This window comes from Pyrgilauda ruficollis, unplaced genomic scaffold (assembly GCF_017590135.1).
Source record: "Pyrgilauda ruficollis isolate IOZ18807 unplaced genomic scaffold, ASM1759013v1 scaffold2, whole genome shotgun sequence".
Lineage (NCBI taxonomy): Eukaryota > Metazoa > Chordata > Aves > Passeriformes > Passeridae > Pyrgilauda > Pyrgilauda ruficollis.
The window spans coordinates 25,498,707-25,519,070 of NW_024519206.1; the positions used below are offsets into that span (position 1 = coordinate 25,498,707).

Genomic DNA, 20,364 nt, shown 5'->3' on the forward strand with positions numbered 1-20,364 from the left:
CTCTTTCCCTTGGGCACCCAAGAACCACAGTATATTGTAACATTTCCAGTTCTTAGAGAGTGCTGAACCACATTGTGAAGGGCTGCATACCTTTCTGAAAAGATTATGCATTTTCCTTGTTGTCATAAAAAGTATTTGTTTATCAAATGCACAAAAAAAAAAAATACACTAGACAGGAAAGAATTGGATGGAACTCTGTGAGAAACAAAGGCAAACTTTGTGTCTTCATTGTTGCTCCTGCCTGCCTGGCTGTGACTACCTACAGAAATATTGCATTATTGAAAAATTTCCTTTTGCTGCTGAAATGAAAATTGCTATTTTCCTCCTCCCAGTACCAGGGCATAATGTTAAGATGTACTTTTAATAATGGCAGCAACAAATTATATAATAAACAGTAAATTAATGTATTTTTACCTTTTTGCTAACCACCTTTCCTGTTTAGAGAAGTGCACTGTGCCTCATGCGAGAGAAAAGGCCAGGAACGGACCGTACTTGAAAATCCCTGACACAAAAGAAAGTATGCTAAGTTTCAAATAGCACATCATAAATACAGGTCTCCAGTATTCCAGTTTGGGCATAAAATATCCCAGACTTTAAAAGGCTCTTGGAGCCTTTGGATAGATACCTGTCCAAAATGTAAAACGGAAATACAACTTTGAGAGCTCTATTGGAATAGGAAAGGCAAAAGGCATGTTTCTGCCTCTCTTGGAATCCATGTTTTCCCATGTCACTTCTGTACTGCAGTGGACGTTTCTCTGGGCTGGCAGCAGCTTTTCCGCGGAGCCGATGCAGGGTCTCAGGCGTCAGGGCTTGCCACTGGCATTCCCAGGGCACCCAAGCATCCTTTCGGCCCCCTAAAAAAATTTTACCTAGCGCCTACCAACAGCTGCATTCAAATGGTTTGGTTGTGTTTTGGTTGATGTTTTTTCACTGGGTCCTCATTCATTACGGGGGACGCGAGCAGCGAGTCGAGCGCCGCAGTGCCACAGCCCGAGGCTCCCCGGGGCAAGAGCGGCTGAGGCCCGGGCTCCCTCTGCCCATCCCGGTGCCGCTCTCCCGCCGGCCTTTCCCTATGCCGCCTGCGTGGGCGGCCGCAGGGGCCCCGGCTCGGCCCTCCCCGGGCCCCGCCAGGCGCGCACGGAGCGGCGCCGCTCCGAGCATGGCCCCGGCGCAAGGCGGGGGCGGTGCGACCGCCTCGCCCCGCGCGTCAAGCCCGGCGGACATCTTTGATCCGGGCAGAGCCCGGCCCGCCCGCCGTGCGGCTTCGCGCTCCCGCAGCGGGCGCCCGGTTCCAAAATGGCCTCCGAGCGGTCCCTGTGTTCTCCGGCGCGGCGCGGGAGGAAATAACAGCGTGACCGACCCCGAGCTGGGAGGGGCGGGGGAGAGACGTGGGGACAGCGCCGGGCGGAGGGGCTGAGCCGGAAGCCGCTGTGTGCTCGGAGAGGCGGGCGGGGAGCGTGTGAGGAGCTGGGCGGAGGCGGCGAGGGAGAAGGAGGAGGAGCAGGCAGAGGCGGCGGCGGGAGCGGAGCCGCTAAGTCCGTCCGGCCGCGGGAGCGCGTAGGCGCTGTGTGCGGAAGGGCCGCGGCCTCTCGGCGGAATCGGCGTAGGGGGCGTTGGAGAATCGCCGCCGGGTTGGCTGGCGGGAGGCGCTCGGGGAGGAGGGGGCGGCCCGCTCGGTGCCGCCGCGGCTGAGGGAGGCAGGGCGGGAGGACGAGCAGCCAGCCGGAGCCCAGCGTCAGCAGCGGCAGCCGCACCGCCGCCGGCCAGCGCCATGGGTGAGTCTCTAGCCCGGGGCCGAGGCGTGGCGGGGGCCCGTGACAGTGCGAGCCTGCGGCCGTGGGGTCTCCGCGATGGGTGGGCTGAGAGGCGGCGCGGGGGGATACAGTGGGCACCGCCGAGGCTCCCATCCCCGCGGCCCCGCCGCGGGGCCCCCCTGTCCCTTTGGCCGTCCCCCGCCTTCCTCGTCCTCCTCCTCAGATGCGGCTCCAGCCCCCTTCGCCGCCGCCGCCTCTCCCCCCCACCACCCCCCCCAGTCACTTCCTGCCTCGCCGAAATTGTATAATGCCTGCGCGGGGCTTGGGGAGCCGGGCGGCGAGAATGCCGGAGATATTTCTTCTCCCTCGCTTTTCTCCCCTTCCCCCTCCATCCCGGTCCCTCCTCCCCTTTTTTTTCCTTTTGCGCCCAAATTTGGGAGGGAGGAATTTGCTGCTGCAGGAATTAAAGCAGCCTTTCAAATATGCGGGAGAGGAGCGGGTGGGACTGGAATCGCGGGAGGAGGGGGAAGGAAGGAAGGGGGCGCCCGTGCGCGGGTGGGAGCGTGTGTGGCAGCGGGAGCCCGCCAGCCGCCTGCCCGCCTCCCTTGCTGCCTTCTCCTGCCCCTTTTTTTCCCTTCCCCCCCCTTTTTTTTTTTTTTTTTTTCCTTCCCCTTCTTCTCTAGGGCATTTTTGGAGGGCTGTATCTCTCCTGGGTCTGGCTTTTATGGGCGCCCGCCCGCGCTGCCCCGCCGGCGCAGCCCGTGCCCCTGCAGCCCCAGGGATCCTCGGCCGGTCGTTTGTATGAAGGAGAAAGTAGAAATTACAATTTTCGAGCAGCTGCCCCGGGAGTCTGTATGAAACGCCTTTTTGAGCAGTTTCTGTTTGATCCGCTCGCTTAGCGAACCAGTCTTGCAGAATAAGTTGGAGGGGTGCTTAGTGTTTCAGGAGGGTGGCTGGGAAAAGGGGCGATTATGCACGAAGATTGTTTTAATGGGCGACTTAAGGAAAAGTAGCTAAACTTATTTTAGCGTGAAGTTGGCTTCATGCTGAACCAGTTAAGTGTAAATGTAATTCCAAGAAAAGACAGCGTTCAGGAATCTTCTGCGTGCAGTTTGTGTGCCGCCTCCTGCAGATGAAATATCGCTGAACAGAAGGCTGTCAGAAGTAACCATTCACTGAATGTTTTTTCCTGGCCATTGTAATCTCCCTCTGACTGTCAGTGGCTTCAGGTTGTGCTCAGTGAAAGAAATGCTTCTATATGCAGAAATGCCTATGGTCTGTATAATAGATAATGATAATATCATGACCAAAAAAATGTCAGTTTATGTAAAAATATGCAGGTTTAGTTCCCATGAAAGTTAGATGGGCCACTGCTGTGTATCTGGGCTTAAAAGGTAGACAGTACCTTCTTATAGAAGTGAGATTTTTTTTGTAGTGATAGCTCTTCAGTGCTAAAATATAATTGATGTCTAGAACTTTCACTGAGGTATCAAACTAGTATTATTTCTTCTTTATGTTTCTGTATCTATAATAAAGTTTTTACTTGCTGGAATGTTAGGAAATAAGGGAAGATGTATTTTTGTGTAGTGTTTAGCATCTTTCACTTGATACCTTCTTAGTTTATGCGATTACTAGCATTTTTAGCTGTTGATTTGTGAACATAAGAGCAGTAATTCAATCTGACTTTGGATGACTGCATTTTTTTTTTAAGCTGACTCGTGAATAACAAAAATCAATAAATAGAAATTTTTTACCTTAGGAGAGGGGGTTTCAAGAAGCCATTGCTTTAAATGTTAATTACTACCTTATCTGTGTTGGAACCTGAATTGGAATCCAAGAGTGTCACCTGTTCTGTGTTTGCTACTATGGAAGAAAGGGTTGTTACTTAAGTAATTTTGAAATTGAAGCAGATGTAACAAGAACTGTGCATATAATCCATGCACTGATAATAACTCAACAGCATTTCCTTCTGTTTATCCATAAGGACAAGTAACTGGTCTCAGTTAAGACAGTTCTTTAGATACGTACTCAGTGCATGTGTGTTTCTGTGTATATGGATAAAAACTTGATTGTTTACCTTGAGCAGAAATTAAAGGTCAGTTTTGTCTGCTTTGTAGGCTAAAATACAAGAGGTTTTGCTTTTTTCTTGCATAGAAACATGCACAGCAGATTTTTTTTTTCTTTTAACTGGCTGTCAGCGTAGTGGTATTTGGTCTCTTTCATGGGGCAGGCTCATACTTCATGTGCTTTATTTTCTTCAGTTCTAGTAACTCAGTGCTGCTGTGGTAGTTTTTTTTATTACTACCTTAAAATACCCATTAAGACAACAAATAGTTACAAAATACAATGGCTACAGTTTCAGAACCTCAATTTAAGCATAAATTCAGTCAAGGAAAATTTGTGTCAGAGAGAAAGTGTAGGAGAGAGGACTGTAGTATGACACACATTTTTAGCTTCAGTTTATTGCCAGACTATTCACTTAACCTGTCTAGACCAGAGATGTGTATGTATGTATGAGTGACGTTCTGTTTTCTGTAAGTTGATGCTCCAGCTCCTGAAATGAGCTAGTTAATTGCAAATGTGTGCTCTGTAATTAGGATGGCATTTAGTCACCATTTAAGTAGTTTAGTTAAGCCTCGTTTAAATTAGTAATTCAAATTTGGGGTAGTGTTAAACTGTAGGCGGTCACAAACTATTCCCTGGGAGGGTTTGAACGTCTTGAGCTGATGTTTGTGGAGTAGTTGTCTTGCAGAGGTGGGGATGGTGGCACAAGTGAGGTGAAGACATTTCTCAACTGCAGGGGCCGGGAACTCAGAAACCAGTGATTTCCTGTTCACCTTGCCAGAGTGAGTTTCATGTATGTCAGGGATGAGTCAATTTTTTTTTTCAGCCCTGGTTTAATGGCTGCATACTGATAACTCTGTAATGTCATCACATGGCTCCTTTCTAGTCTGGGGTTTTTACGTGGGAAGCCATCAGGTCAGTATTTACTTTCATAACTTTAGTTTAAGGAAGCAGCCCTGTGAAACCAGGTATTGGCTTCATGGACATGGCTGTGAAACTCCTGTAAGCCATGGCATCCTTACTTTGTGTTAAAAGTCAAAAAGTAGCCGGTAGGTTCATAAGCACTTCAGAAGCCAATATGTATCCAGTTACCTTTTGACAGTTTGAGTTAGGGCAATGTAAAACACCCGCCTGGCTAAACCTTGTTCTGATGTATGTCCTGGGCTTCCTTCTCCCAAAAGCCACTTAATCTTCTGCTTTTTGTGCATCAGTGCAATTCCATGCTTCAGATGTGCCTTAGAGGAACCTGCTGGTCTCACGGGCTGGCAGGGCTGCTGCTCACAGTCACTGCCCATCAACCCTTCTTAAAGCCACTCATGGGGAACAGAATACTTCTGTATCTTATTTTCAAATGGCTCTTTGTGTGGCTGTTTTCATGCCACGTTTGTCATTTAACGCTGTGATACTCAGTATGCATTTGAAAATAATTTTGGAAGCAGTATTGCTGAACAATATCACTCTGGGTGTTACATTCAGAAGCACTTAAACTAAAATAGAACTGAATTATTTCTTAGTGGCACAGAAGACTTAGAAATTTTTTTGGTCAACATTGAAAATAACATCTCCAGATACAGATTTTCTTAATTGCCTTTTTTCTTTTTTTTTGCATATTACTATTACTGTTCTTATTACTTAAAGCTATTAATAGTTGTGTGCTTCTTATTTTTTAATCTGAATACTTAAGGTGTTGACTTACAAACAGGGGGAGGGGTTGATTAAAACATTAGGTTGCTTCCTCCCATGACCCATTGTAGCTCTAGGGAGATTGATACTAAGATACAGCACATAGTTTTGGTCTGGCACTTTTAGAATAGAGCTTTTTAAATGGAAAGATTGCACCATACTCACAAAAGATGTGAGACCTGAAGAAAAATTGCTTGAGACTGCTCTTTTGTTTGACAAAAAGGATCAAAGGATGACAGTGGTCTTTAGAAATGTGCTCTTAAAGTAGAGAATACCCCATATGAGGCTTCTTTACAGTGCTGTGGGGTAAAGCACGACAGGAGAATGACCAGAAAAAACAGAAATACAAACTAGGTATATGAGATGTGCTCTTCAGCATTGTTGGTGAATGTTGAACTATGTAGTAGTTTATCAAATTGTAATCAAAGCAGTCTCAATATATGCAGAAACCAGCCTATCATGCAGTCATGTTATTGCAAAGAAACCTTTCAGAAAGGCAGCTGAAGTCCTTGACGGCAGAATTTCTGGAGTGACATTTGTCTGAAAAAGCATTGTAGGTCATTGGAGTTGACGCTGAGAGAAATGTAAGATGGTATGAAGGTTGGTACTGCTACCAATGGTTGTCACTGAATTATGGGCAGGTAGATTCTTAGAAGAATAATGCATTAAATATTGCCTCGTATTATAATTGTACATTTAAAAGACCATTCATGTAATAATTCATACTGAACTTTAAATAAAATGAAACTTGACCTAGTGAGATGGTCAAAATTGCCAAGAGTACTTAAGTTAACATTAACATAAAGCTTAAATCAAACCTTTTCCAGTGTTGGGCAGTTGCAGTGTTTGAATTTCGTTTATGTGTAATTCTGTTACAGTGTGCAGGAAGTTCTGGTGTGCCCAGCAGTGTCCTGTGCTTTCCTTTTTGTTCTTTTGTAAGAACCTTACTGTATGATTTTGTAGCCTAGGCTAGTATGTAACTGCACTGAAGTTGAAAAATCCTGTCTTGATTGTATGTGTTTTCTGTGCACAGCGTAGGAAAACGTACAGTGTTCATGTGGTGGTGTGATTAGATGAGCTTGCTGATGTAATGGAAAGTTAACCTTACAGTAGTTCTCAGCTGGGTGTGTGAGCTAATCTCACTTGTTCGATGTGCAGTTATCAGAACTGATATGAGGGCAGCCTGAGCTCGCCCTGCTGGTGCAGTTCCTGGGTGAATCTTGGCCAGCTGCTTGAAAGGAGGAAATTCTGCTGCTATGCCCCACCTGGTGCCTCTTCAACCCAACAGTGAGTCAGTTCATGGAGCTCAGATCACAGGGTCTGCCTGTTTTTTCTTCCTCAAGATGGTTTTTCTTTTAGTTGAGCTCCTTGAACTTTTCATACCATCTGATCATAGAAGTGTTGGCATGTGAAAGGAAATGCAAGTGGGGTTGAGGCAAGAGCTGGAACTTCAGCCGAGCACTTGGGCAGTAGAGAGCTACATGCAGCCTTGGTTTAGTGTGTGCTTTAGACTGGTGTACCACGACACTGCTGCAAAGAGAAGAGAGCTTGGTTTGCTGTTCCCACCCAAACACTGAATCTTAATGTAGGCCAGCAGTCGCTGTGTGAGTGTGCCCAAGGCAGCAGAGATACAGCTAGTTGATCTAGTTGTACAACTTGTTTATTTCCACTCTGCCACTGGTTGAGATAGGAAAGGAGGAATACTGTATCCTGTTGGAGGAATTAGTGCTAGTGGTTGAGAATGTAGCACCCTCCCTTTGGTGAGAGCTGGTGACTTCACCTGAGGATAAACACAAGTGGGCAAAGTTTAATGGCTTTTGTTTCAGATCCTGTGGCTCACTCCTTGATCACTGAATGGGTGAGGTGAGGCTGTTTATTACAGGCTGTTGAATCATTGCCTGTGACATTTATGGTAATATTATATTAGCATTAGGACTTTTCTTGTGTGATTTGCAAAACTAAGGCCCTCATTAGTGATGGCTGCAGAAATTTCACAGTGCAGAGGGTCTTGTAGTCATGACCAGATCCTGACTGTGGTGGTATCACAGTTTTAGCAGGCTTCCTGTTATAAAAGGGGGAAAAAAAAAAAAAAGGCAGTTTTAAAAAAAAAAAAAAAAAAAAAAAAGAAAGAAAAAAGGCAGTTTTGAGGCATTAAAAGCTGTTGCTGGAGAAATGTAATTCTCTGGAAGCTTTCTGACAGCAGAGGCTTATCTGAATGTATGATCTTACCAATATGCACTGTAGTAAAATTCCAGATGCTGATTTAAATGTAATTTAATGCTTTCACATTTGGGACAGCATTTTTTAAATGAAATTTGAAAATTTCTGAAGAAGGCTGATGCCAAGAAACCCATTCTCTTATTTCTCTCTATCCCTTGCTTCTGGGAACAAACATGTCCTAATTGTAGTTAGTAAAGGTGCATTAACAAACCAAGAGATTGAAGATTATCTGTTTCTTCTTGGGAGGCTTTGCCAGATGGTGTGATATCAAGGTCTGAGTAATCCCTTGATGGTGGGTAAAGGGAAGCCATCCTGTTGCCTTCTGTGGTCTTTATTTTTGTAGCACTTAGTTGAGGGAGAACTTAGAGGAGAATAGACTGCAAACTGCTGCAGTATGGTACTGAAGTTTGCAGTCACCTCCTGCTGTTCAGCTGTGCCAAATATTGACCTTCAGTGCTCTTATTTGCAATTCTGTGGGCATCTGCAAACCAGTAAGCTCTCAGAGCAATGGAAATAACCTGCAGTTTCTATCTGAGAGACTGAAACTATGAGGAACAAGACCTTAAAGAGACTGGGGCAAAAACCATCTTATGTGGTTGTTGTACAGTTGAGGATTGTGAATAAAAAGAATCTCCTTTAACTGATCTCCAATCAGTTACAGAAAAAATGGCTAAATGTTCCAAGTTCAAAACAATGCTGAAGACTAGATGCTTGAAGGGAGGAGAAGGTAGGGGTTATGAGCCCCCATCCCATAAAAATTTGGAAAAAGGAAAGTGGGAATTTCAGCAGGGAGTTTTTCCTTACCAGCAGTTTCAAATTTAGCAAGTTAATTTTTGTGCTTGTTGGTGGTGTTCCTTTTCATATCTTTAATAACAGGAACTCTGTAAAAGGTCTTTTGAGGTTCATTCTGTTCAGAATTCTTGAACAGTTGAAATTTCAAGCTGGGGAGGTCAAAATCACATTAACACTCAGTATTTTGTGCAGACCAAGTTAAGTTATTTGAATGTCAGTATATTAGGAATGAAGGGTCACTGTGTTGTTTGTTCAAACGCATGCAAGAGTTAATTTGAAGAAGACTTTGATAGTGATTAAGATACAGCTTCTGCACAGAAGTATTAATTAGCCTCTAACCTGGTTGCTGAATGATTTTCACTTGCTCCTGGCCTTGTGATCTGCCTGCAAGACATCCAGTGTAGCCCTAGGTAAAAGTGACTGGTTTTTTTGGTATGTTCAGTTCTTTGTGGCTGTGGGCATCAGGAATGATCCTGGGTTTCCTGTGCTTTGAATTGTGTTTCTGGCTGTGCATCTTGCCTGCTGAGTACTCTGGTGTGGCAGCAAGGTGTGGAGAGGATTTAACTCCCACTTGAGAATTTGGCAGGGCTAATCATGCAGGATAGCTGCTCAGCTGCTGTACATGTTGGACCAGGTAGTGCATGCTCTTCACAGCCAGCTTCCTCCCTAAAGCCAAAACCAAAAGGATTTGGGAAGTTGAGAAACCAACAGCTTTGGTGCTGTTAATCACTGGGATGGTTTGCAATCCAGCTGTGGCTTCACTCCTTACCGTCTTTAGTTTTGTCATCCAAAGCAGTTTGACTGCTGGTGATGTGGTTGCTCTCAGATGTGTTGCCTTCCTCTTTGAAAAACATGTGCAGTAAACACCAAGTTAAAATTTAAAGCTTTGAGGTAGAGTAAATGAAATAAATCTTTAGGATTTCAAAATGCCAAACTATTTTACAGATGAATGGTAGTTTTATCAACTATATATTTTAATAGTCTTAATATTAAACGTGGATGGTAAATTTTACTGTAGACATGGACCATTCTTTATATCAGTTGCCATTGCAACTCACAGAGAAACAATCTTAACTTTTACTTATTATCTTCCTTATACAGTAATTATAATGGGAGCTGTCTTTCTGTGGTATCTCTCTAGCTTAAAAATAAAGATAATTAAAAACAATGCAGCCAGCCAGCTGTGTTTCATAACATCTAAATTTAACACATGGAGTGGTTTTTAATACTTGACTTGGCATAATTCTTTGAAATAACACCTGGGTCTTTTTTAAATCATCTTGGTCTCATTAGAATTCTTTATATTCTAAATAGAGAACTCAGTGTGGAAATAGTTAAAAAGTAAAATTCTTCAAGTATTAGTAATGCAATAATATCCCTATGGACCCTTCTCAAGGTTTGATGAACCTTTTAATAGTAGTATTGAAACACAAAAATATTATTTCAGCATATCATGAAAATTGTTATTAAAAAGCCTCTGCCATTCTGTGTTTTGGTATCATTAAAATACGCTCTTATAGGAGGATCAGGGACATGTGCCTTAAAATTTTAGCTCAAAATATCTGTCATGGTGAAACCAGCAGGACTTTGGAAAGCTTCTCTATGGCAGAGGATAAGGAGTTCAGCATAGAAACTAGTACAGGAAAATATGAATATACACAAAACCAGATGACTTCCATACTGGAATGATTTGTATCCGCCATACAGAAATGTATGGTAAAAGCCCTTCACCCCAGTTACTTCTCAAATGAGAATTGTCCATGTTAACAGAAGAATCAGGATAAAGTAGTGTAATTTCTCTCTTTAAGGGGAACATACTTCATTTAGACTGTGTTGAATGTGCTTGAGTATTTTTGCATGAATGATTCACCTCTTATTAGCATTTCTGCACCTACATGTTCAAGAAATTTTACTAGATCTGATAGTAACCCTTTGGGCTAGAACTGTAATAATGCTATTTCTTGTCCTGCCATCCTTACAGCTGCTTGATGAGGAGGCAGAATGGGATGTGCTGCTGGGGAGTTCACTTCTGTGGGGGATTCCAGGCATCAAACAGAAGGAAGTGCAAAGTGCACACCTGCAAATGCCTTTTTCACAGTCCCTTGGTTGAAATACCACCAGCTGGATTGCAGCAATCTATTCTACCCGAGAAACTGACTCCTGTGCTTGGGCTTACATGAGATACCTGTGCTGTTGCTGCTGCTTCACCCAGAGATTTGGTGTGGGAATCAGTTGGTTTGGGTTTGTTCTTGGGGGGTTTTTTAGTTTGGGTTTTTTTTTTTTTTTTTTTTTTTTTTTATAATCTCCAGCTGAATCTTTCAGTTAACTGATCAATCTGTATGCAAATTTGGAAGGAAAATGCAATGAACATGGAGGAACTGAAAAAGGATGTGACAAAGGAACTAAATGATACATTGCAGCACGACACGTTAGTTTGTTTCTTAATACTTACTGAGCTTTTTTTCCTTTCCCCGTGCTAAGTGAGACTCTTGAAATGGACTCCACTTAGAGGCACTGACCTACTTGGGGGAGAATTTCCATTTCCTTAAAACAGTCTCTTTTCAAAACCATAGTGTAGTTGATGTCATAGGAGATGAAAGTAGCGTGAGATAAAACTGTCTGAAAGATGCCTCCATTTTGGTATTGGTTAGTAGGGGTTTTTTGGGCATTTTAAAAATTATTTTAAAATCTTTTATTTACATGTCTTTTGAGAAATATCCACAAGTTAAATAGACATGAGACATGTTAAATATGAAGTGGAAAAACAGATAGTTTGTTTTCATTCTTGTTGGAGTTGTTTGTTTGTGTTTAGTGGTTATTTTTTTCCCTAGGAGGCTTTGTATCCAGGGATCTTCCATACTTGGGTTTGATTTTTTTTGATGTTTAATTTGTTTTTTCTTTTGTATCTTTCATCTTCAGCCCTTGGTTCAGTGTTTGTATTGGAATAAACATTCAAGGGCAGCCAAGCTGAGGAAGAAGAGTTAGGGAGGTTAATGTTGGTGATCGATGCACCAAGTGATGTGTGGTTGATGCTCTTGACACAAGGTCCCCAGCTGCCATTTCATTTCGACCCTGACTTTATAGAGTGGAAGATAATCGGTCACTTCACTGTCAAATGTGATTTCTAGTTGGTCATTTTGGTTGGATGCAAGTTGCTGTGTGATGATGGTTTGTGTGCTGCTCTCTGCAGGCAGACTAAGGGGTTTTTAAAAACCGGAATAGAAGGGGAAATGCACAAACACTCAAGCAGCTTTAAAATAGTGTTCTTGTACTTTAAAATTTCATCTAAAATGCAAAACATGTTTACTTTATTTTCAAGGAATTAATTGCCTAGCTAATTCTAGTGGAGGTTGAACTAATACAAAAAATTGTCAGCGTGTGTGGCTGGCCTGAATTATTCTGTGGAGTCATCATGGGTAGAACTTTTTAATATTGTATGTTTTAGTTATACAGGCCTGCTTTTATAGTTTGGCAACTTTCCTCCCTCTCTGCCCCTTATATAACTATAATTAGTTACTACTTAACTGGCTTCATTTTCCTGTAGTTCTTGCACTTTGGCTGCTCAAAGAAGTGCAGCACTGGCTGTGTTGGCTATAGCTGTTGTGTGTATTTATTGTACACTGGCTCTGAAGTCTCTCAGATTTCTTTTTACTAGAGAACTTAAGTTTAGTAGTGTGCCTACTGCATCCTGTTTGTTTTTCTTTGGAGTTTTGTGCTTTCCTCCTGGTCATGCTGCCTGTAGCTTAACAGACAGATTATGTTGTCTACTCTTTCTAGTGGAGTCCTTTTGCTCTTAGACATGTATTTCAGCACTATTTTTAATAAGCCAGACGATGGTGTCTGGTATGGGAAAAAAGAGGGAAGCCCAAAGCTCATTCTTTACCTGCTCGCTCACTATGCCTAGTGTGATTTTGAGGAACAGTGGAATTAGTACATTCAGTGGATCAGTGTTTGAAATTAGTACTTATTGACTTCTTCAGCTTGCTACTAGAGACTGAAAAAGATCCTAATTTCTTAATTGTGTTTATGCATTGAAAGGATTTCCTTTTTTTTCAATCCTTTATGAAAATATTGTTTATTTCTTCTAATGTAGGCCATACCTTCTTCATACATGCTTGGAAATCAAGTTGTCTTGTCTTCCAAGCAAAGAAAGGCTGAAGCTGATGTCTGTTTGAGGGACTAGAAGTGCTCATTGCCTTTCCATCAGTGCTAGACTTCTGTCATGCAGATTACAGCAGATGTTACTGACCCAGCAAATATTTTTACTTTACTTTGAATAGTGAAAGGACAAATGTGTTCATAGATGCTCAGCTTAAGTTTAACTTTGCAAATAGATCTGATGAGTTTCTCTTTTATATTGTTATTTCTGTACTTTGTTGTTTTGTTCTTTGGATTTTTTTTTCTGTTGGTTGTTTTTGTGGTTTTGTTTTTTTTTTTTTTTATTAATATGGATTGTCTTTATCTTAAGAGGTTTTGCAGAGAAAAAAGTCAATGCTGAGGTACTACATATTATCTTAACACGTGCTCATGGATTGTAGAAGCATTATTGCACTAAATACTGCTACCTGAAGCATCTATTTTAAGAATGCAGTAATAAAAACTGTAAGTTGCAAGATGTGCAGTTGTGTCTCTGAGATGTGGGAAGACAAGATGGGGAGATGTCTTACTTGTTTTCTTTATGTATTGCCTCTGTATTGACAAGATGAAAAAATGCAACATTAGATAAACTGTAGAAAATTTAAAGGGGTTTTGAAGATGTTGATAAGGTCTTCTTGAAAGCTTTGGAGGCTTCTCTGTATTGATGTGGAGACTTCAAATAACTAGCAGTGCTAGAAAGAAGAAAATAAAAAGTTACCAGTCAGGGATAATGGAGGAAATAGAAGTAAACAGTGCTTATAGACCAGTTGTTATGCATAGAACCAGCAAGTTTCAAACTTGTCATATTCGCAGCATGGTGGTAGGATATTGCATGGCTAAAGGGTTTGCAGAAATTCAGCTAAAAGTTCTAAAAATACTATGTTAATTATTGAAATAATTGTTAGAGCAGGTGCAAATTCTTGCATTTCAGCAGCACTAAGTAAATTGTGTATAAAGAAAACTTGCCCTATGTCTAGTTACCTTACCAAAATAAATGGACACCACAGCAAATGCAGATTGTAGAAAAAAAATACTGTGTTCAGAGGGTGCTCCTGGTTCCAGCTATGTGAAATACGTGAAGAATGATCAGCTTTTCATTGTTGATGACAACAAGCATTGCTGTCATATGCCAAATGCAGAGGGTACCTGCCCTTTCTAATATCACTTTGTGTTGTGATCAGATTTCAACAACTTTTGGGTTTTCTGTGATATTCCTGGGTACTTTTAAAAGCAGTATTTCCTAGGAGGTGACTAGAGGAAAAATAAGTATTTCTTTCTTGTAGAGTAAGTTTGATTGAGAAACCAACCAACCAGTTTTGATTGGAAAGGACAGTGACTCCCTGATGTCACACTGCTTTTCTGTTTGGTCTTCAATTTTTCTCTCCAGCTGTCTTCATTGATATTTGCTGCTAGTTTGGCTATGTCATAAATCCTCAAAGAGTTTTCATAACATCATATTACAGGCTGGTTGGTACCAGTGCACAGAAGCTGCACTTACCGTGTTGAGTGTGAGCTGAACTCTCAGGTTGCACATCATAGAGGTAAAAAATGGCTTTAGGTCACCTTGGACTTCTATCTCCTTTTAGTCAGAGGGATAAGGTGTGCTCTTTTGTCAGGCACTAGACCTTAGGCCAAAGACTCACCTTTTGGCCCTGATGGCAATATCTGAAGAATGACTTTGAGTTTATCATTCCTGAATACAGTCATCCCAGAATAAAGGAGAAGTGTAAATTACAGTGTCTGGGCAATAACGAAGATGATACACTTATTTAAAAAGAAACTACTTTTTTTTTTTTTTTTTTTTTTTAAAATCGGTGATCTCCTTTAGAACTGCTCGGGAAGCCACTGATGCCTGGTTTCTCTTTTCACTCATTTGCATAGTTAAAGCAGTTTGCTGCTGGCTATTAATTCATTGATTCAGGTGATGGATCCAAAAACACAAGCTCTGCAGCTGGTTTATGTGGGCTGTGACATTTTGCTTGAGGGAGATGTACATTAAAGCAACATTGAGTACACAGAATGGATGCACTGAAAGTCATCTAAGGCCAAATTTATAATTGTATGGCTTGCCTTCGTTTGTGCTGAGTTAGATTGGAGATAGCTGACAACTACAAGGACATGAAAATATTAGAATACTTGATATACAGTGATAGCTGGAATGCATCATGGGTGAATGTAAAGTGATACACGTGGACTGCTGTGCTGTATGCTCAGTGACAAGCTGTGAACATTTTTTAGAGCTCAGCAGTGAGGTCTTGTGTACAGTTCACAGTGTCGTCAGCTCAGTGCTTGGAAGGAATCACATAAGGTGCATGTTAGGAATTGGTAAAAGGATCAGAGAGTAAGAGGTAGCACATGATCAGACATTGGATTTGTGTTTTGTTTCTTGGATACTGTGTGTAGCTCTTGCCCTGGCTTCTTCAAAGTAGTACAGAGCTAGAGCAGAATTGTGTAAGAGCAGCAGGAGCAATCAGAGGCATGAAATGGCTTCTTTGAATGCAGTGTGTTAGATGATTAGGGCTGTTTTCCAATGAAGATACTACTGTGCTAACAGGAGGTAATTTTGAAAAGATCAAGTCATCCTTTTAACAATGTACAGAGGGAGTCCTTCCTACAGGGACTTTTGTGGATGCTGTTTTTGTGGTTATAAGAAGAGTGTGTGGGGAAGAGAAATTGGTCAAATGCTGTTCAAGTGAAGAAATACCCCATCCTAAATGCTTGCGAGGTGGGTCTTTGGTGACTGTGGAGGTGTTAAGAGAAACACTGCTCTGTTTATTCTGCTGTATGTGCTACCTTAGATGTATGTTTCCGGCCACTGGTGAAGGCAGGAACTTTGGTGTGACCCACGTGGCTGTTCTTGCTGGATGATAGGATTTGAAATAGTACTGCTTTTGTCCAGGGAAGGAGGCCCCTGTGTGCACTTGGTGAACTAGTGCTTGATGATGTCACCTTCTTTCACAGTTGAAAGCGGTGATGTGCAACATGATACCTGATAGTAATGTAGTACTTAAGGTAGTTGATATTAAAATCTTGGAGTACTGGGACTGCTGTGGGATCTGCAGTATTAGTTATGTTCCAGCCTGCACGACTTGCTCTGGTTCTGCTGCATCTGTTTTCCTCCCAAAACAAAGGGAGCTTCCTCCCAGAGCATCTTGTGCCTCCTTTCTGCAAGGCACAGAGAAGGGCTGATTGATCAGCAGTGCTTTGCTTTTCTGTCCTCTCAGAAGAGTACAGCAGCAGTGTACCCAGTGTGCTGACCTGGTATGGCTCTGGATGCTGATAGAACATGAAGGGGGCTGTAGAAACAGAAGGCTTATATTGCATTAGGTAGAAAAGCCTAATGAAAAGGAGACTTCAGTGCCACTTTGAACTGCAGTTTCCATCACAGTGTAAAGTTTCTAAAAATAAATACAGACTCTGGAACTACAGGATTGATTAAAAATTAGATATTAAGGTGCAGAAGCATCTTAACTGCTGGCCTAGAATTTGCTATTAAGGTGATTTTTTTTTTACTTACTTTTTAAGTATCAATGTATTGAAATACTCAAGCATGGGAAGATGTTTAGTATCAAACTTTGTGATACAGCTTTTAGTTAAGGTATTGTAAGTGGTGTGTTGGAGAGCTGTTGTAGACCTCTTGTCACGCACAGAGTTAGATGTTGTTGAACAGACACTTAGCTTGTGCTCCCTGCTTTGTTCTTTATTTTCTGGCTGTTGAACGATGACAGTTGTGCCCAAGGTTGCAGCAGTGCTTAATGCTCAGCGTTGCAAATGAAGTGAATTGACACTGTTCACTGAATGTGTAAAGTGACTTAAAAATACAGAATCCTGGGAGACATTTGGGGGATGATGGCTTTGATCTTTGTGCCTTTTCCACACTAATAAAGATGCTATGTAGTGTGGTGAAATGAGATTGCATATTCTAGTGAACGCCTCAGAAGAAGAAACACTCCTGAACCCAGTGCAGGTTCAGGTAGCATATGGCAAACAAAAAACATGCTGAATAACTGAAGTAAAAAGAGCTATTGTATAGCCACCTGTATTGATCATTAAATGGCTGGAGTTCATGTAGTATATTACCATGAAATTAGGTTGTCTTGTGTATAATCCAAACTAAATTAAGGTTACTAACAAAGTCAATTAAGGAAGCCTGCAAGAAAGGTGAAGAGGGAATTTTAACAAGGGTATGAAGTGAGAGGACAAGGGGAAATGGCCTTCAGCTCACAGAGGATAGGTGCAGATTAGCTATTAGGAAGAAATTCTTTATTGTGAGGGTGGTGTGAGACATTGGAACCGATTGTCCAGGGAAGTTGTGGATGCTGCATCCCTGGAAGTGTTCAAGGTCAGGTTCGATGGGGCTTAGAGCAAACTGACCTAGTGGGAGGTGTCCCATGACAGGGGGTTTAGAAGTAAATGTTCTTCAATACCCCTTCCATCCCAAACCATTCTGTGATTCTGCTTAAAATGCTGTATCCTGAGCATACTAGATGGGAAATACTGTGAGTTACTTTGATCAAATGTAAGTAACTTTTTCTTCTTTTCTTTTCTTTCTCACATTTCTCCTGTTCCTCTCTCTGGATTGCGGCTGCACCTGTATGGACTCGTTGCTGCAATGGTTCAAATTCATCATTTTACTGGACTGCTTCTGGATGTATTCTCCTGGTATCTTCAATTGTGAAAATGATGGAAATGTGTTGTTTACAAAGTAGCTGTAAGTATTACCTTGATGCAGATGTTTTACAGCTAATGTAGGAATAGAAGCAGCATTATGTTTTTAGTAGATAAACTAAAATTTAGCTTAGGTAGCACCTGGCTGAAAATCAGGAAGGGATAAAAATTAAGGGGAAGGTATTCTAAGTGTTAGAAACATGAGATCTCATTTGGCACTGTGTTGAAGGCAGTGGAAGTCAACTCTTTTACAAAAAAAATACTAAGTTCTTTTAAAAGCTGTTGCAGGAATTAAAGAAACTCAATTCCGAATTTGCTTTGGTCTCTTTAGATGTGGCAAGTTATGAACAAAGGCAACCATTAAAAAACCAGTATGTTGAAATCTTCAGTTTTAATTTCAATTTTATACCAGAAATCTGAACCTGGCATCCAGCTGCAGTTTTTTAAAAGGCTCTTTCCCATTGAGGGCAAATGCTCACATTAAACACAGCATTAATGCCCATTGTAACATTTCATACATCTTCATCTTTCTGGTTACTACCATTTTTATTTCATTAACTAAAATTGTGGGTGTAATTAATGTAGACCCACTTAATAAATCAAACAACCCAAAATTTACCATCTGTTCTTTTTTAGCATTTTATACTCAGTGATCTAAAAGTTCATAAGAGTAAAACTATCTGAAGTGTGGAGCTGTTCAAAAAGGGAAAGGGAAGAGAAATAACTTCAGTTCAAAACCAGAATTATGTGGAAACCCATTCTTTCAAGCAAAAGTATTAGATTATGGGGGGGGCTGAGCTGTTTCTGGTAAACATAATACACATTTAAAGGTATGTAGATACTAAAAAATGCAGGTGACTGACAAGTAGAACTATTAGGAGTGTCTGACTGTGATTAGATATTTCATATCTGCTAGGATGAATAGGAGTTCCACATCCTTAATGGTTATTAAGGACCTGCACTGTTAAGGAGCCCTTTAATATCTTAAACAGCACTGACCTGCATGTCATGTAATATCTCTGAAGCATTGGCTCCAGCTCAGAGTTTCAGATTGTGATAAATTCCATTCCTTACATGTAGTAATAGATTGGAAAATGAAAACAAATATTTGGGTTTTAAATTCCTGACTGATTTTTAACATGCTTTAAAACCTTTCAGATCAGATTATAGCTGCACCAAAGGCTATATTGAAACAAAAAGCTTCTTTAAAGAAGTTCCTTGATGACACAGTGCAAAGGTTCCTACATTTAGGGAAGTAATAATGTTTGTTGCGTTATGAGTATTGAAACTTGAGTGCCTAACTTAGTCTTTGCAATGGTGTAGTTTTGTTTGAGATTATTAATAGTTTGTTTGCCAAATGGAGAAATCAGTTGGGTGACTTAAAACAGAGAGTCCATTTATTGACTAGTGCTGTTGGACTGCTAGTTCTTCTTGCATTCAGTACTTTAAAGGTGATAGTGGTTTTATAGCCTTGCTTTAATTAAATAAATATTTTTAATTTAAAAATTCTGAGTTATTACTGCATTGAATTTATTCTGTCAGTTTTGGAAAGAAAAAATTTCAAAATAAATGAGTCAACCACATACCAAACTTGAATTAACCGTACTGTATCCGATACAGAGAAGTTCTGACCACGACTGCCTGTCCTAGAAAATTTTTTTACATTTTTTTCTTTTAGAATTCCTCTAAGCTCATAAACATAATTTTAGGGAGTAGAATTTGAACTTGCAGACAGCACTTCAGCTCTGTGGGTAAATACAGCTCTCAAACCCTGAAAGCGAGGCAGTACCACCATCACATGACATCCTCTCCACTTTGCATGGACATAACCTAAAGGCTGAAATCATTGCTCCATGACAAGCAGTGCCTTGTGTTGCTTTTAGTAGACAGTTGTCTCAAGAAAGTGTTTTGAGACTCTTTATAAAATATCTAAATTATCCAGTCTCATAAGACAGTCCTCAGAGCTGCTGCATTAATAAACAAACAGTTGTAGGATTGTGCTGGAAGAGTGGTGTAAAGGTAGCACAGTTGAGCTTTGAAAGATTGCTGGATCTAGTACAGTGAGGAGGAGGCATTTTAACCACCTCCAGCATTTTCATTAATGTGGTGAGAAGTAATGGCTAACATCCAGAATTCTTCTCTTGTTTCACAGTAGGCCCTATTTTGGGTAAGTTTTTCAGAGTACAAGGCAACTGAAGTTTTGCCTGTATGGAGAATTTATGCAAGGCGTGCTGCATTAGTGTAAGTCTGGGTTTAACATGAAGGCCTCCAGTGGAGTGACACAGAAGCAGAAGTGTCAAGTTTGTCCCCGTAGTGTTGAGGCAGTACCACCATGACTTGGAAGTATAGGAAGGGTGCACTCATACTGCTGGCCTGTGTTTCAAATGGGCATTGGTACCAAGTTGATCATGTTTTAATTTGTTTGCACATGCTCACTGTTGTGTTTGTACAGTCATAATATGGCAATTGCATTTGCCCAAAATACTCCTAGTATGCCTGTGTTTCTGTGCCAGTTCTTTGGCCATCTAGTCAAAACCATTTTTTTTTTTTGCATTTTTTGCTGCAGTTCATGATACTGTCTTGAATGTAGACAGCTTGGGTTGTTGAGAGGTTGGGTAGATAGCACTTTTCTACAAATGTCAAAACGAAGTGAACATTCCAATAACTAAGAAGACAAGGCAATTAAGAAATTACTTGCTTTCCTTTTAACTTTTTTTTTCTAAACATCTCTTGCTTTAGCAACAGAAGAACCTTGAAGGATATGTGGGGTTTGCAAATCTTCCAAATCAGGTTTACCGAAAGTCTGTGAAGAGAGGATTTGAGTTCACGCTCATGGTAGTAGGTAAGTGTCTTTCTTTGTTTTGAATGTTGATAGTTAGAAGTATTTTGATGTAGTTCTTAAAATCTGTGATGGTGATGTAAGTATGTTTTGCATAATCTCAGGAGAAAACATGGATCTTCTGCTGGACTGATAAGTTTAGGTTGGTTAAAAAGAACATATCTGGTCCCCAAGTTAATGAGGAGACGAATAAATGGTGAGAACTGT

At 41.2% G+C, this 20,364-nt stretch overlaps 1 protein-coding gene across 3 annotated transcripts in view; it reads left to right on the forward strand.

Annotated features, from left to right (window-relative positions):
- Positions 1–1,238: 1,238 nt before the first annotated feature.
- The window catches only part of SEPTIN7 (septin 7), a 79,343-nt gene continuing 60,217 nt past the window's right edge, over positions 1,239–20,364 (forward strand). The window contains exons 1-3 of one of the 3 annotated variants that reach the window (XM_041466254.1): positions 1,239–1,775; positions 3,399–3,400; positions 20,058–20,160. In XM_041466254.1, coding sequence (XP_041322188.1) covers positions 1,772–1,775; positions 3,399–3,400; positions 20,058–20,160 — 109 coding nt within the window. In that variant the 5' untranslated portion in view covers positions 1,239–1,771. Of the gene's footprint in view, positions 1,776–3,398; positions 3,401–17,356; positions 17,362–20,057; positions 20,161–20,364 lie in introns of all 3 variants that reach the window. The other 2 variants (XM_041466253.1, XM_041466255.1) reach the window with 2 other exon arrangements.